The sequence below is a fragment of the Tyto alba genome, unplaced genomic scaffold (assembly GCF_018691265.1).
Source record: "Tyto alba isolate M040663 unplaced genomic scaffold, T.alba_DEE_v4.0 Super-Scaffold_40, whole genome shotgun sequence".
Classification (NCBI taxonomy): Eukaryota; Metazoa; Chordata; class Aves; order Strigiformes; family Tytonidae; genus Tyto; species Tyto alba.
Genome location: NW_024881316.1, coordinates 2,841,636 through 2,858,686, shown reverse-complemented (window position 1 = coordinate 2,858,686; position 17,051 = coordinate 2,841,636). Strand labels below are relative to the sequence as shown.

General features: G+C 40.2%; 1 protein-coding gene across 5 annotated transcripts in view; it reads right to left on the bottom strand.

Moving 5' to 3' along the window:
• HACE1 (HECT domain and ankyrin repeat containing E3 ubiquitin protein ligase 1) overlaps positions 1-4,881 on the bottom strand; it is a 55,837-nt gene extending 50,956 nt beyond the window's left edge. For 3 of the 5 annotated variants that reach the window (XM_042803176.1, XM_042803177.1, XM_042803180.1), the window contains exons 1-2: positions 4,682-4,881; positions 154-208 (exon numbers count right to left, since the gene is read on the bottom strand). In XM_042803176.1, coding sequence (XP_042659110.1) covers positions 154-208; positions 4,682-4,757 — 131 coding nt within the window. In that variant the 5' untranslated portion in view covers positions 4,758-4,881. Of the gene's footprint in view, positions 1-7; positions 101-153; positions 209-4,681 lie in introns of those variants that run through there. The other 2 variants (XM_042803178.1, XM_042803179.1) reach the window with 2 other exon arrangements.
• Between the last annotated feature and the right edge of the window lie 12,170 nt (positions 4,882-17,051).

Sequence of the window (17,051 nt, the reverse complement as noted above, 5' to 3'; positions counted from 1 at the left end):
GACTAACCTCATCTACAGAAGATCTCAGCAATTCAGCAGCAGAACTCCCTGAGAGTGCTCTAGCAGCTACAACTCTAGCAAACATGCTGGGTTTTCAGACCTTAAAAAAAAAAAAAAAAAAAAAAAAAAAAGGAAATTTAAAGAAGCTCTTACCTGTGCTGGTCAGCCATAACCATCGGCATTAGTGTGTAGACGGCAGTTTCATTATCTGTGAAGAAATTACTCAGTTATCATAAAGAAATTTTTTATATAAAACAAATTCATATAGCAACATTTATTTACCTTTTAAAGTGTCTACTGTTCAATAGATCATTCTTTTTTACACAGGTTATACGTACCTGAAGCTTTATTATAAAGAAAAAGCCACCACACTCAGATAGAAGAGGTAATTAACAGGATTGCAATATATGAAACATCCATATGGGTTTTTTTCTTTTACAAATTAGTAATTTCAGAACTTTCAAAGGAGCATTAATTGACTTAACAGAATTGTCAATTTAAAGAAAAGTATTTAAGGAATGTGTATTAACAAAAAAAAAAGTAAATATTTTAAAAAGAAGGAAATTTCCTGTGTTCCAAGGTGACTTCCATAGTCCTGATACCTATGAGTTTTTAAGAGCAATTTCTTTAAAGTTACTCAATAATCATTCATTTTTTGTCTCTAAACTTGAATGCAATAAATTGCATTTTAGTTTCTAACCAGTTTCATATTCCACATTTGAAGGCAATGAAAAAAGGCATTACACAAAGATCCAAGCCAATGGTAGGAACAGACTGACGTTCAGCTATACAGTCCCGGTCAACCAGCACACTGTGTGGGTAGGACGTCCCTGTTTGGTCACTTACAGGCTTTCTGGAGCAAAATATTTTTTTAAAGGATGAATTTGACAAAACTTAACATGCTTTAATGTATAGTAATTATTAATAATATTAATGTGCAATCATTATTACTCATTCATTATTATTGATGTATAACTATTGTATTCTCTAGGTTGAAGAAAATTACCCGTTGTTGGGAGCACAATCTTCGCAGACTCTTCACATAGATGCCAGTTTATGACAGGAAGGATTACACTTTCTGAGAACCCAGGTATATCATTCCAGGATATGGAAATATAGGACAGTTTTCATACAACTTTTATTCTGAACTTTTTCCTCATCACCTTAATTGATCTAAATACCAAAGTTATCAGTCAATCACAATAGGAAGAATTAAAACAGACCCAAAGAAGTACAGATTCTCCTTTCTTTTATGTACCGTGCTTCTACACATTCACTACTTCCACTAGAGGCAAGCTGACATTTACCAAATATTAAACAAGGAGTTCTTCGGAGTCATCAAGTAGAGTCAGATAAACCCTTATCATGCTGCAGCTTTACTATTCATTATTATTTTACTACAGTGCTCCAAGATGAGTGCTGCTACTTGAAGCAGTCTGTCTGTAACTAACAAATGAAAGAAGCAATGCTGGTCTGTTACTACCTTTGAACACTTAGATGTCATATTCAAATTCAAGTCACATTAATTCTGTTATTTATAAAAATTATAAAAAAATCATTGTTGCTTACAGTGAACGCATGGTAGAAGAGACACAAGTCTCTCAGAACACCAAGTAATGTTTCAAAACTGCAGATAGTCATTCTAACAATCACTAAGTTCAAGAATTTGAACTGTCTATAGATTGTTCCTTATAGCAGAGCTCTGTGAGCATCCGATAACTCCATCCCCAATATGCACCACTAGAATTTGACTGCTGGGGTGGCAGAAGGCAAGCTGGGAGGGAAGGGACACACACAGAGGGAGAAATATAATTAAACAGATGCTAAAGATATCAATTGTGGAAAAGATGTGATCAGTTTTTAAAAAATGTATCCATGATTAGCTCCCAGTATACACAAATGAAAAGAAAAAATTTCTAACTTCAACTCTGTGCCACAGATCTCTTGACAGGAAGAAGAAGCTCCCCAACTGAAACAAAAAACAGAACTTGAGAACGCCAACTAAATCTAAGCATGACAGAAAAGACAAGAGAAGAGACCAAAATTAAGTTTTAAATATACCAGCACACTTAACTGAAATGTTTAATACTGATCCTAATTAAATTTAACTATATCGCAACCATAATGACCTAGAAAAAGACAGTGAGTGTAGCTGGGCAATAAAAGGTGTTTATGGTATAGTTACAAAACTAAGCCCTTTTTTGTTCTGTTAACAGTAGCTACACTGTGAAGTGTATGCAGATTTTCAAGGAGTTTTTCTGTACAGAAGTAATTAAAAGGGTGTGGAACTAATGAGCTTTTGTGCTTATTTTTGGTAAATATTAACACTATTCATAAACAAATTCCTATTGACTTAAAGTAAAAGTACATGACACCAAGGAGAGAAAAGAATTATATGCCTCATGGATTTATCTGTTATCCAACTTCCTTGCATTTCAAGTCATGAATATTTAAAAATAAAAAAGCACCCAAAATGCAGAGTCAGATCCAAAGGGCCTAAAACCTATAGCTTTGGGCTGTAGACCTAGTTTACAGGCACTGAGCCTTTACAGTAGAATCCAGAAATTTGTGTCAAGCTCAAGTTCCCAGAAAATGCCTGCTGAAGGATACTTCAGAAGAATGATGAAAAAAATAATACTATTTCCTATTGGCAAGGTCAGCTCAGGGTATTTACTGGCACTGGACTCAGATATTAATGCCTGCTTTAAAAAAAAAAAAAAATCACTTAAAATTCATCATCTGGAATCCTGCCCTGACAAGACACACTTATTATTTTATTTCATAAGAGATATTGGCTTGAATTTGGCACAGATCCCAATCTTAAAGAAGTGTCAGCACCACCCATATAATACCCTAATGGCTACAGCACATGTAAAGGCAGTTAAATACCTGGATTTAGTGCCTTCTTCAGCACAAGGAAGTTCAAACATACATCTCCATTTCCTAAGAGAGTACTGTGACTCTGAGTTTAAGGATGGAGAGGTAAACTGCGTACCTTTCAAGTTAAAGCTATTCAAATGTATGTGTGGTGGAAAAAAAAAAAAAAAAAAAAAAACAACGTAATTCAAGAGGCCAAACACAGCACACAAGAAGCCACCAAACCACATGCCATACTAGACTGGTGGCGGTATTTTCCAAGCTGATCCAGTCAGTACACGTTTGGAGCAAAATACTACAACCCAAACCTGATTCTCAAGAAGAGACTGGGCAGGCCTGCAGGAACCCAGGGAACACCAAGGTCAAGAAGGAAGACATGCAATGAGCTAAGATGTACCCAAAGTTGGATGGCCACAGAATAGAGGTTTTCTTGGAACGCAGTTTGAGACTTCAGTGCCTGAAGTCCATTTATCTTCTTATTTCAGTCTGGCTGTGATTTGATTCATGTAATTCTTAGAGAATAAATAGGACTGACATTCCTTCTGCACTAGAGGGTAAGAGAAGTAGTTGTTCCAGAGATTAGAGCGCTTGCGCTTGCACTACCACAGACATAATTACCTCTGAAGTGTAAGGTAATAATGTCCAAGATAGGAAGAAAACAGCTGACCTCAAATTCGGAATGGATTTTCCTGCACTAGTACTGGAGTAAATTTAAAGCAGCTCCAACTGGCATAGGTTGTGCTAAGCACTACTCATATTACCATCATCAATTAGTTAAACTGGTGCTACTGCATTATTTCTGTAAGTTTGAGCTTATGTTCACAGCATTACATCAGTTTTCACTGCTGCCATTCACGGGCTTACAGGAAGGAGCAAAATCCGTCTGAAACTTGTTTGTCAATTATGTGACATTTATGAGCAACTGCGCTGGCAGACGCTGGAGCTGTTGATGGGTGACAATAAAGAAAGGGTGTAGCAGCTCAGCGTGGGGGGAAGTCCATACGCAGCAGCCAGGAAGTCCGAATAGGAAACACAGAGAAAACAGAACACTACGCCGCCTCCTCCACCACTGAAGATGAAAGCTGGCAGACAAACAGCCGAAGACTCTTCCATAAAAATAAATCCTGCCGAAAGTACAATGACAGCACGTGACTCTCAAGAACATAAACTTTTACACATCCAAAAGCTTCTACAGACGTAGTCCTCCCAAAAGCTAGACCTGTCTGGAACACTAAAACTACCTGCCATAATAGCCTGAAGCTGTATTTGCAAATCTATCTCGGTATCGGGTGGCTAGCACACACGTGAAGTGGTTTAGAGCCACAAAAACGTGGCCGTGACCAGTGGCACTGATTTACCAACATCTTTTGAAACAATATTCACTATTAAAAATAAATAAATAAATAAATAAATAAATTAAAAAAACAAATATTTGTCTTCACGTCAACGAAGCAGCTAAGGAAGGGTTTAAAACCGGGTCCGAGGAGGGCCTGGCACCCCGGGCCCAGGGGCGGCCGCAGCGGAGAGGGGCACCCCGCGCCCTGGGACAGGCACCGCCGCCCTGCGGCGCCGAGACACCGAGGAAGGGAAGAGGACGGGGAAGCCGTTGCTGTTGCTGTCAACGCCGTTAAAAACACGAAAGCCCCTCGGAAGCGGCGGGAAGAAGCCGGTTTCCACCCTCCCGAGTCGCCTCGCCGGGCAGGCCCCCGGCTCAGCCCACCCCCGCCGGGCCGGGCCGGGCCGGGCCGGGCCGAGGAGGCCGCCGCGGCCCCGGGGCAGACCGCCCCGCCGCCCCTCAGCCTACCGTCCGGCAGCTCCACGGTGCGGGCGCGACGCAGGGACCTCGTCAGCCGGTTGAGCTGCTCCATGGCTCTCTCCATCCTCGGGGCGCCCAGCCGAGAGCCGCTCGCACCCCCCGCTGCCGCCGCCGCCGTCACGGCCTGGCCTGGCCTCTCCCCTCAGCCCATGGCGGCGGTGGCGGCGCGGAACCCGCCCGGGCCGGCGCCTGCCCTCTGCGCATGCTCAGCGGCCTGGCGGCTGCGCGCATGCGCGGGAGGCGCGCTCAGCCCCCTACGCCGGCTGTGGGGAGGGGCAGCCGGGAGCCGGCTCGGTTTACTTTTATGTCCTGGTAAATAAAAAAACGGGTTGGCGGGTCGGGGGAAACGCATAAATTTTCAAAACCCGTGGAATACGGGTATTTAAACATCTCGTTGTTACAGGTTTTGAGAAAAAAGGACTTCGTTTTCTCACTCCCCTGAGTGATCCTGCCAGTGTTGCCCGCCGGCCTTCGTTCCCTCAGAGCCAGGGGCGGTCACGGCGCTTGGCAAATGCACTTGAAAGGGATAGAGCGGCTCTCCTGTCATCCCTGCCCTGAAATTGCAGCCAAGCTGCACCGTCGGTGAGAAAAGCCCCAGGCTGAGTGGAAAGGGATTTTCACCAGACAAGCTCTGGTGGGAGCTTTAAACCTTAGGGGTTGCTGAAAATGAAGAAGGAAACATGTAGCAAGGATGAAAAGTGTGATTGACTTCACTAGCACTTTCAAAGGAAACAGAGGAAAAGGAAGATTTAGGAGCTGTAACCTAAAAAAAGCAGCATTTAATAATAGCAATAATACATAGACATGAGAAGCAAAGAACAAATTTCATAAATTATTTGTCTTTTTGTGTTTCAGTTGTCACTCCCAACTATAACAAAGCAGATAAAGCACTTGAATCCAAGGAGAAAATGTTACACTTTCAGAACAGACTAAAGAGAGATCAGTTGGGTGGTCTCAAGACAGCTGTGCCTCATGAACTCCGTCCTAAGACTTGTCAAGACCTAGCTGAAATGGACTCCTGGAGGACTGGTGGGGTTCAAAAACAGCCACCGTGTGGGAGGAAAACCCAGGAGTTTATCAGCAAGTTCGAGTAACTTAAATTCCAGCAATAGTGCCAGAACAAAAACTGTAGACACATGGAATTGTGCAAGGAAACAACTGCCAGCATGAGTCTGTCAATTAATTTCTTCCTCAGGCAGGATAATACATGTTGTCAAGTGTGAGGAAACATTTGATGTCGGGTATTTTGGCTTTAATTATGCTTCAGGTGTTAATGTAACCTTGGCAAACCAGGGAAGTGTGGATTACATTAAAACGGTGGGATAATCATACCACAACAAATTGTTATTAATGATCTACTTCCAAATGCAAGGAAGTGTGTGGGAATCAAAAGGGATCTGTTGAGATCTGGTTTTGTGTAACGGTTTCATTGTTTAATTCTGTACAACATTTCAGTGAGGTAATGTCATAATATGTTCCAATGACTCCAACCTAGAGGGATAAATTGGAGAAAAGAAATCTAAGAATTGGAAAGGTTCAGAAAGGACAACAAAGACAATCAGGAGATGTGGAATGGCTTCCATGTAAATGGAAACTGGGTTGGAACTCTGCTATCTGGAAGAAAAACACTGGAGAGGACATAGTGTAAGTGGGAAAATGGTGAGTGTCATGGAGAGAGATGGGGATCTATTGTTCACTCTCTGCAGTCAGGCAAGGGGACGCTGAACGAAGCTGATAACAACTAGTTTCAGAAGCAAACAGAGATAGTAAAACTGCAGCTCTTTCCTAATTACGTGATGATTGCTAAAAACTGAAATAGTAACACTGGAGAAGTTCATGGAACGAACATCCACAGAAGACAACTGTGCTGGGTCGACGCTGGCTGGATGCCAGGTGCCCACCAAAGCCGCTCTGTCACTCGCCTCCTCAGCTGCACAGGGGAGAGGAAATATAACGAAAGGATTGTGGGTTGGGATAAAGACAGGAAGATCACTCAGCAATTACTGTCCCAGGCAAAACAGAATTGACTTGGGGAAATTGATTTAATTTATTACCAATCAGATCAGAGTAGGATAAGGAGAAATAAAAACTAAATCTTAAAAATCATCTTCCCCCCATCCCTCCCTTCTTCCCATGCTCAATTTCACTCCCAATTTCTCTACCTTCTCCCCTCCTCTCTACCATCCCCAATGATGAAGGAAAGGAGTTTGTGCTTCCTAGGGATCAGACTTAGTTTACAGATAAGAGATGAAAACAGAGTAGTTTAAATTCTAAGACAGCCTTTAACAAGAGGAGAAAAAAGAACAGAAATCAAATTAAGGTTCAAAGGAGGAAAACAGGTTGCTCACCTGCCTACATATCTTAAAAAAAAAAAAAAAAAAAAAAAAAGCAACCAACAAAAACAACAAAACAAAACAAACAAAAAAACAAACAAACAAAAAAACTTATAACAACACTGCCTGATCTTCAGAAAGCTCCTAGATACCCACATGACAGCCTGAACTCCCCTGGTAGTTGACAGCAGTTGAGGTATTTAATCTAAAAGTCAGTTGATTAAAATATCTGGAGAATGCTAGGAGGGCATACACAAGGAAAGACCTTCAGTGCTGGAATTCATTGCCTCCGTTGGTCTGACAGTTTGAATATCAACTTTCAAGAAGCTGCAATTTCGTGAACTTGCAAAGTCCATTAGTTTTCTCAAGACTTTGTTTTATTGGTGATTGAAGTGTATTTTTTAGTTTTAATTATGGATTGCAGCATTTAACACTGTTGGGTTTATAGCTCTGTAACATGTAAAAGAAATTAAGAGCAGGGAAAAATTACTTGTTTTGGATATTATGGGAACATGTCTGGTCAACCTGGCTCAGAAAAAAAAGGGTTTATTACCTCTGAAAAGTTATAAAGAGAAGCACAAAGAATGATCAGTGATGTGGGGTGGCTTGTCCATGAGATAAAGCAAACAAGACCAGGGCTCTTGAATGTGAAAAGGGTGAATTCAAGTGAACATGATAAAGATTTATAAAATCTTATCAGTATGGAGAAGGTAACTAGAAAATTAAGTTAACAGGCAACAAGCTTAAAACAAATGTGTTGAGGAGGCTGGGGTGCAAAGCGTGTTCCAATGAAAATTAAACAGTTTATGGAGTACTGGATCATTGGCAGATTTTAAGCATGATGGGTGCAGGTGCAATCTGACTCAGTGGCTGAACTACAGCCTTCCACAGCCGGGTGTGGAAACCAGGGAAAGCATCACACTGTGCACACCTTGTTCTGTACGCTCTGTAAGCAGGCAAGAGAGGTGAGAGGATGTGTCCATCACCCGTCACGGTCAGACACAGGAAGCCAAACTGGCTTTATGTGGTATGACAGTTCTCCCCTAGAACAGCATGTGCACTGGGCTGACATTTTTAAATCCGTGTGGATGCCTCTCCTGACCTCCACAGAAGAGCAAACATGCCTATCCCTAGCTGTGTTGCTAAAACAATATTTTCTCCTTCTCTTGTTCACAGGGTTCTGCTACCTGGATCTTGCCACACTTTCCTGTTTTCTTTCCAGACCTGCATGATACTATTGCCAGGACAATATTCACCTGCAGTGAACAGAACACTCTTAAATGTGCAGGCTTGGGTGTAAGGTGAAAAATGGGTCCAACGCACACTTTTTAGAGCACAAAAATGCCTTTTTAAATATTATGTGAAAAAATTTTATTTCTTTTGCTGCAAATAGTTGATGGAGTAGAGGAGCCCTTTCAACATGTTTCTTCTGGCAAATAATGGAACAAGCAATAGGAAATAAATGAAGTGTCATCATGTTATTCATGGTTTTGAAATCCATTCTGTGTCACAGTCTACCTCTACCGGTCCCAGACATTCTATAGTTGTCTTTTTCTTATTTCATTGGTATTAAGAAAGAAAAAGGACCAACTACAGAGTGTCTCCATACTTAAGTGTTCCCTAGGAAAATTCATGTTTGCGTTCTATTTAAGTAAAATAAACAGTATAATGCAGTTCTCCCCTCCTCAGTCTACTTCTGTAGGTGAGTCGGCAACACTTTGCATTCAACTTCGCCGAGGGCTGCTGATGCTAATAGAAACAAACAGTATTAGTGTGCTATTAAGCAGTGGTGATCTGTGAGCATATCCAGAGCTTTTTCCTTTTATTCCAGGTTTCAAAGAACTAAGGTTGCTCAGGGACTAAGATTAGACTTACTCCAATTTCTAAGTGGCTTTACTAGGGTAGAGGATGAATTAAATGACCTCTTGAGGTCCCTTTCCTTTTGTGTGTGTGTGGCTCTGGATACACCTAATAGTAGAACCACAACATCTGTGAGCAACCGTTGTTTGCCTTTGCTCATCATAACAATCAAAGAGGAGAAAAGCAAGGAAATTTGAGAGTGTATGTCCTTTCTAAATGAGTGTCTTTTGAGACCCTCAGTGAGTGCAATGGTATTTCAGGAGTACACCACTGCCACAGGATGTACTTAGTGGCATCTTTTAAGAGCATCAAAATAAAGGGCTGAAACAGAACAAGAGCACTAAGGATATTCAGTCAATTGCAAAATGTTATAAATTTTTTAGGTATTTCGCTTCCAGTTCAGTGCTAAATGCAAAATGTATTCAGGGATACACGTTCAACCGTTAAAGGGTTGTTACAGCAGTGATATAAAATACTTAGTAAATTTTGTTTTAAACAGTGAATGTTTTACAGTCAAACACTTGGGTGCACTGTGATATGCAGTCAGCAGGGCAGAAATGCTACTAGTAAGAAGGTAGACAGTGAAGAGATAAAAACATAAGCTCTTTCTCTCACTTCAGCCAGAGATTCTTGAGCTTACTGTGTTTTTAAGATTTTTCTTAGTTCTTATTGGGCCACAGAATGGACAGAGCCAATGGTTATTACCTTCTATGTTGTCACAAACTGCTCAGGAAAGAAAGAAAGGAGGATACCCACTAACTGACTCCTTTCCCTAGCAATAAGCTACGCAGTCTCCCAACTCTAAATACAATGTCTTCCTTGACCTAAATACAGGGTCTTCCGCTACCTATCTCGTGAGAACTGCTTTCCAGCCAAACAGCTTGGGCTTCATTTTGGTAGGAAAAACAAGACCCTTTTCCCTGACTCACTAGGGAAGATTGTCAGCCAAGCCACTTGACTAATTTTGCTCCTGCATTCTTTGACCCTATTTCAGGTTTTCTTGCACAAACTCATTCTACTTACCAAGATGTTCCCAAAGGGATAGGATATGTTGATGGGCATTTGCAGCTTTGAAGCCTTATTCTTTCCACTGTAGGAGGAAGAAGCCTACAAGGAAAAGCATCTCCTGAAGTCAAACATCTCCTTTGGTTGATGACTGTATAAAAATTAAAGGAAGAAAAATCCGATCAAAGCCCAAAAGCAAACCAGGTAGTAGTAACATGATCTCAGCGGTCAGCGTCAGTGGTCACAAATTTCAGTATCACTTTCAGAGGCTGACTTAAACTCCGGCTCCTCCCAGCTGGTTTGAGGGCTGCACAAATGGCTAAGGGTCTTTTGTTTTAGTAGACTATAATAGATTGTCTTCCAAAAAAACCTCAGCTCAACCCTATGAGCTGTTAGCATGTCCTGGGAAATTCCTACTTGAGCGGCGTGCTTTTCCAGTGGTATTGCTACTGTCTGTGCCTATACTGACTGCCATGAAGAATTAGATACCTCCACGTGGTAACTAATTCCAGCTAGTTTAGCAATTGGTATTACACGGGGATAAAACACCTTCTGAAGTGTCTGTAAAACACCTGTAGTAAGACTAGGTCTCAAACTGAAAACTTCTAGGTGACTAAAATTAGCTGAAAGTAGTAAAATTAGCTAAAGTTGTTTACACCGTGACAGGTATCATCAATAACACTTCAAACATTTATTAACTTCCTTGATGTCAAGAAAAAAAATGCCATCTCAAGGAAAGACTAAGGTTCCCAACTTACCACTTACAGCTTTTAAGTCATTTGCTCACTGAAGTGAGTCGGCAGTTCTCTTCAGTACTGAGGTAAGTAGACACTAATTTATCTATCCATTGCACTTACATACCTAAAGATGCCATGTTCAACTGCCGAAGAGCAGCTGGTCAAATTTGTCTTTCACAATCAAATCAGGTATCAGTCCTGCAAGAGAAACACTGTCCCTGGATTTTACAGGAAGTACATTGCCATGAGCATTTTCAGAGGAGACCAGAGATAGACTGTGTTTCTTTTCAAAAAGATAGTACAATCAAAACAATTAAAATTGTGAAACTCATGGCATTTAGTTTGCTACCAGCAAAGACTTCTTCGGAGATAAAAATTATTTTATTTTGGGGATTTGGAGGAATGCAGATTCTTGTCAGAAAGGGAATGCAGTACCAAGTCAAAATAAAAACCTTCAGTTCTTTCACTCTGTTTTTTCTCCTTACATTCTTCACACAGACATACAGATTTGTAGGAACTTTAAGCTCGTTAGCCTACAACATAAAAGAAAGATAGAAATTCCTATTGATATTTCTGTTTTTAAATCCCCAGAGAAATTTGTGAAATAAAGACATCAGTGAACTTTGGCTCTCATTTTTTGTTGCATCTTATCTACCATTAGATTCCTAGGTCTTCACAAAGAGTCTTGTCTGGCCATTGCTGAGCCCAAGCATCCAATCCTAAATTGGACCCTTTTGGCATCACTGGATGTCAAAATATAGGAACAAATTCAGTGTGTGGGACAGTGCATTTCAGCTGTATTCTATTGTCTCCTTTTACCAAAAAAAGGGAGATTCTGCTAAAGTTCAGATTCACTTTAGCAGACCCTATTCAGTCACTGGCAAACTCTGAGACAGGACTACTTGAAAAAAGAACAACTCTCTTCAGAAAGGAAAAAAAATCATTAAATATTTACAAATAGGTAAAATAGTATCTTTTCTTTTTTTTTTTTTTTTATCTGCCACTCATACTGAAGGGGCAGATAGCGTGGTAGATCCTGTTTCATCAAGGAATGAAGTGACAATCTAACAGAGTATGCTGTTTTTTCTAGGATACTCCAGATAGGCAGGCCTAATCCGCTGGGCTTCCCCTGCAATTCCATTAGCCTTCATTCCCTTCCCTAGCAGTAGACTCACGAGTGCAATTCGAGTCCTTCATGGAAGCTGCTCTGCCAGCAGAGATTTCCTTCTCCGCTGCATCGCCGCGTTAGGAGTCAGCACATCTTCGGAGTGTGGCTTGGAGCCACTATTTAATCCCAACAGCCATGTGCTCCTTGTGGGCTGAGGTTGGAAACTGCCTGCGTCTTCTGTGCAGGGGCTTGCCTGTGCTGAGGACGAGGCTGGGTAACAGAGGACTTTTGCAGAATTATAGCAGAGATCAACTGAATTCACAGAGACCTACTTCAGCTGCCTTCCTCTTTCCTGCGTTACGGTCAAAAAAAGATAGGACATTCACAGAAAACAAGTCCGTGCTGCTTTCCCTCTGCTCTTGAGAGGACTGCCTCTGCTGCTGGATGGATGCTCTTAGTGACTGAGGAAATCAGATCAAGCCACCCCAGAGAACCATGCATAATCCCAGGGAAAACAGTGGTGAAGGATCTGTACATTATCTCTGTGAATTCCACTGCCAATGCAGCTGCATGGCTGCACTATTCACTACTTCATGCAGCTGTTATTTTAGTACATCTGACCATGTAAAATGCTACCACAGTTAGACTTACAGTAACCTTTTCAGGATATATTAGCTGTGTATCACTGGACAGATAGGCTTTATACATATATACATGAATCCTTGTTTTTCCAGGTGCTTTTCGGATTCCAAAATCTATTTTTAGCCTTGTTGTCAATAATATTGAGGGTAAGAAAATGTAGCATTAAGCTCTTTCACTTTTATCTGTTATCTGGACTGGAAATCAATCATTTCGTTTGCATATCCATCTTAAAAAACAATCAATTCAACCTCACTTTGTTGTCAATGGGATTTATAAAACAATAATAATAGTATGGATTATGTCCACATTTATTTCTACTGCCAAATGAAATGTGAACTTGGCAGTGTTCAGATTTGAGTTCTGAGCCTCATTATTAGTGCTATAGGTGCCAAAGCAATACTAACACAAGCTGCAATAATAATAACAAAAATAAGGTATATTGTTTCTATGTCTTGTCTTATTTTTGAGGAATATTATCCTATGTAGAAAGATGCTGGTTTTATAATCACTTAATGGGATTTCATAAAACTATTGTAATATCTTCCCATAACGGACAAATAATTCCCTAAATAATGCTGAAAATCATGTTCTAGAAATATTTTGACTGGGTTTCTTTTCATATTACTATGAAGATATTTCACTGGGGGGAAATTCACTCAGAGAAGGCTCTGAAAGCACTGCAGTTGCTTTGATTCTGCCAACTGACAGGTAAGTAGCTGTGCATCAAGACATCAGAGAAACTCCCCATCACTTTTTATGCTTTTATTTTTCTCTGCATTTTTGAACTACCGAATTCTTGCCTTCTGTTTCTCTTCTGCTTTGACACATGAACTGTACTAAATCCTGGTTTCTCTTTCTGAAACTGATGTCAGTGCTGCAAAAAAGGTACGGATGTTTTTTTCATTTGTTTTCATTCTAATTAGAACCTAACATAAGGTTAAAGATATTGTTGTCTGGTTTTATGACCCACATGATTTACACTGACTCTCAGCAATATTTCTAAACTAAAGGACCATCAATTATAGTTTGTGCAGCATCCATTTCTATTCTCTGTGGAGCAGTTAGTGCTACTTCACGCCTACCTACATTTCCTTAAAGCTGAGTTGCTGAAATTTCTCAGTAATAAAGCTTCCAGACTTGAAGATATATTTTTTAACTCTTTCTTTGTCTAATACGTCCATGCTTCTGGTCTGAAGCAACTCTGTCAGCTCTGTTATATTTCTGCTATACTTCTGCTACTTTTCTGTTGTATTAATAGTTCAAAAGAAAGTTTTACTATGCCTCAAAACAAATCCACAGTGCTTGAGGATTAGAATGAAGGTATTTGGAACTACTTTCATAATGCTATAGCTCTTAACTTTGCAATATCTTTACTGGAGCTTGAAAAGCTTTCAACTATGTCTCATATTTAAAAAACAGCATCACTCTTCTCTTCTTTTAGTAAAACCCATCTTCTGTACAAAGCATTGTTGAGCAGAAGATACCAAAGGATGAGTAAGACATAGACACAAGCATTTGTTCTGCTGAATATTGTGCTCCTCTTGGTATTAGCCTAGGTGGAATCAGTGAAGAGTTGACTATTTAAATAGCTGCTTGGCCAACAAGAAGTCAATAATCATTGTGTCCTTGTCTGTCTAAATTTCGTGATGCCATTCTTGTAAGATTCTTGCTGGCTGCCATGTTTTCCCTACTGCTTCTCTGGTTAGTCCTGTTTGCAACTTTACTCTGTGCAGCTGCAGCTCTCTACAGATGTGAGAGTTTTTTTCCTCCAGATAATGATGGCAATTTCTTTATATTCTATCATGTTTCTAGAACACGCATATTTTCAGTTCTGCAATAGTAATCATGACTTACAGTCCTGTGATTCATTATCTCTATACTCAAGCAGAGGTCATAAGGAAACCTGCAAGGTGAACAATGCTGAAATACTATGTTACACCCTGAACAACAATCTAAACTTATTCAATGAAGAGTAGAACTATTTTGTTATATTTGCTGCAATTTCAGAGTTTATGATATACTAAGATTTTCATTACTTATCTCTATTTTCAGGTCCTCGTTAACTCTGTAAAAATTGCATTCAAGCTGATGCTATTTGCTGTCATTCCAGAACTGAATTTTGAATTTTCTAGGATTTGAATTTTGAAGGACAAGCAAGATCTATTAATTTGTTCCTGATCAACTAATTTCCTTTTTGGAAGTGCATTAAAAGTGGACTAGTTTTAGTTGCCAGGAGACAAGGGAGCTTTCTGTCACTCAGTAAACTTCAAAGGAAGGCAATCTCCTTCCTTTTCTCAAGCAAAAAAAAAATAAATTAATTCATTATATACACATGAGAAAATATTGGGTTGATCTATCCTTACTTAACACAATAATAAATGGAGGTAACTGATCTGCTGTTTCTCTGCTACTTGCTACTGATGCTATACAGGTGGACTCCCTTTGGTATCCCAAACCTCCTGTAAAGTATTTGTCGCTGCAGAAGTTGTTGATGCCTGTGAAAAATTCTGGTAAAGTACCAATAGAAAATCAGAAAGTTTCAGATAGACATCCAAAATTGTTTTCCAGCTTTGTTTCAATATATTGCCAATTGCAAATTGCTGCCTAAGAAAGAAACTTCTACCTTTAAATTCAGAAGAATATGAAGATGTAGCCTCATAACACCATCCCTGATATGAAAAAAAAAAAAAAATGTAGCAATTGCTACACTCTTTGGACTGGCAATAATAGTATTTCATGCTCTGAGATGGAACTTATTTTGCAGACATTGGAGGTGTGTCTTTTATGCTTGCACCACAATAAAGTACATGATGGAACCTTGGGGAGCACAGCAGTGCTCCCAGTAACTATCCTGACTAAATATATGCAGAAGGCAGGCCTTGTTACACACATCCTGTTAGATGCTGCTGGCTTTTAACTCACAAAGGACAGAACTTCAATAGAGAGATTTTCAAACTAAAGTTACTCCGGTCAATGCCTTTTAAGTTTGTTTGGTATTCTAGGGTAGGATTACTAACAGTTTTAAAAATATTTAAGCTGATAAATATCAGCATGTAAACAGACATGTTAAAGAGGGCTGTGACTGCAGTGTCAAGAGTGCTTTTGTACATTAGCAATTCAAAACCATAAAGCTCTGAAAAAAAAAAAATGGAAGTAAAATTTGATACCAGCATTACTTCTTTTCTCAACTCCCTGTTGGGGTTACTGAATAATTTTTGGAGTCATGTAGCTAATACACAATCAGTGACATAGAGAAGATGCACAATAGCTATTTACGGCAAGGGAGAAATTCAGTCTTTTCTAAGAACTCGAGCAGAAGGCAGCATACAAAAAACAACCACAAGATGTCAGCCTTAATGAATTACAGTAGATTATTCTGATTGGCTCCTTCCTGATAAGTACCTAGATAGGGAAAAACTATTTATCATGTTGAAAATTTTGTGGAGCAAGTAATGTAAGAATAATATTCCTGGTCATAAACATATTCCGAAAAATGAATTATCAGCTCCAGATATAGTCCCTATGCACATTTGTTTCTACTAGAAAAAAAGCTGAAGATTTAACCCTTCCGCTTGAGACTCACCAGAAGGACATAGCAGGGATTTGTCACTCCCCACTTGCCCTTTTTTTTACATCCTTTCTCTAAACATCTGCTGTCAGAGCTGCAGTATCTAACTAGATGGACTTTGGGCTTTTTCCTGCAAAGCTATTTTTATTTTCCTAATATTCTTGGCCATGTTCTCGTCATGCAGTTCTGAATGCCTGTAAGATAATAAGAAAGTCCAATTTCCATTTCCAGTTCAGGTTTGGAGACATCCAAGTGACAGATATTGATCACTGTTCCTGGAATGCTTTGCAATCTATTCCCCCATAGTTCCCCATTTGAAAGCTGCCAAAGGAGTTGTGCTCTCTATTGCTTTTTTTGAGGGATGCTCTCAATTGCTTTTTTTTTTTTTTTTTTTTTTTTTTTTTTGAGGGATGCTCTCTTTGCCTTTAGGTACTCACACTAGCAATGTTCTTGTGTCTGGTACCAGTTTCTCACAGTACCCAGGTTTACCATTAGCTACTGCCATCAGTCACAAACTCCTGTTGCTGTTTCTGCTGGTTGTTCACGCTGTGCTGCGTTGCTCTGCTCTGCAGCAAAACTGCTGACTGCCGCCATGTCTCTGCTCAGCCCTTTCTTTCTGCAGTCTGCAGAGTCTTTCAGTTGTGCTTAAAAAGTTGAAGTGATACCCAGGATCTGCACAGAGACCTTGCTACAACGGGATCTTACCCATGCTCTGAACAAAAAAAAAAAAAAACAAACCCAAAAAACCAAAAAAAAAAAAAAAAAAAAAAAAAAACAGAGAAAATACCAAAAGGTGCTCTGACTCAGGTTTGCTTTTGGTTCCTTCATTGTGAGATGCAATGGCAAGCTGAAGCATTTGCTCCCTCGGCCGTCACACATAGGTTGTCCAGAACGCAAATAAAACCCTTACACATCAACCGGGAGCTGAAGCACCCAGAGGCACCACAACACTTCTCAGGAAATGAAGCCCCTGAACTTTCAGTCCCTTCACTGGCTCTCAGCCCGCTGCAGGCAGGCAGGCTCTAGGCTCGCACCTTACAGAGTTCTCACGCGGGCTGTCATCCTCCCCTGCACCTCGCACCTCCAGCCTTACAAACCTCTCACA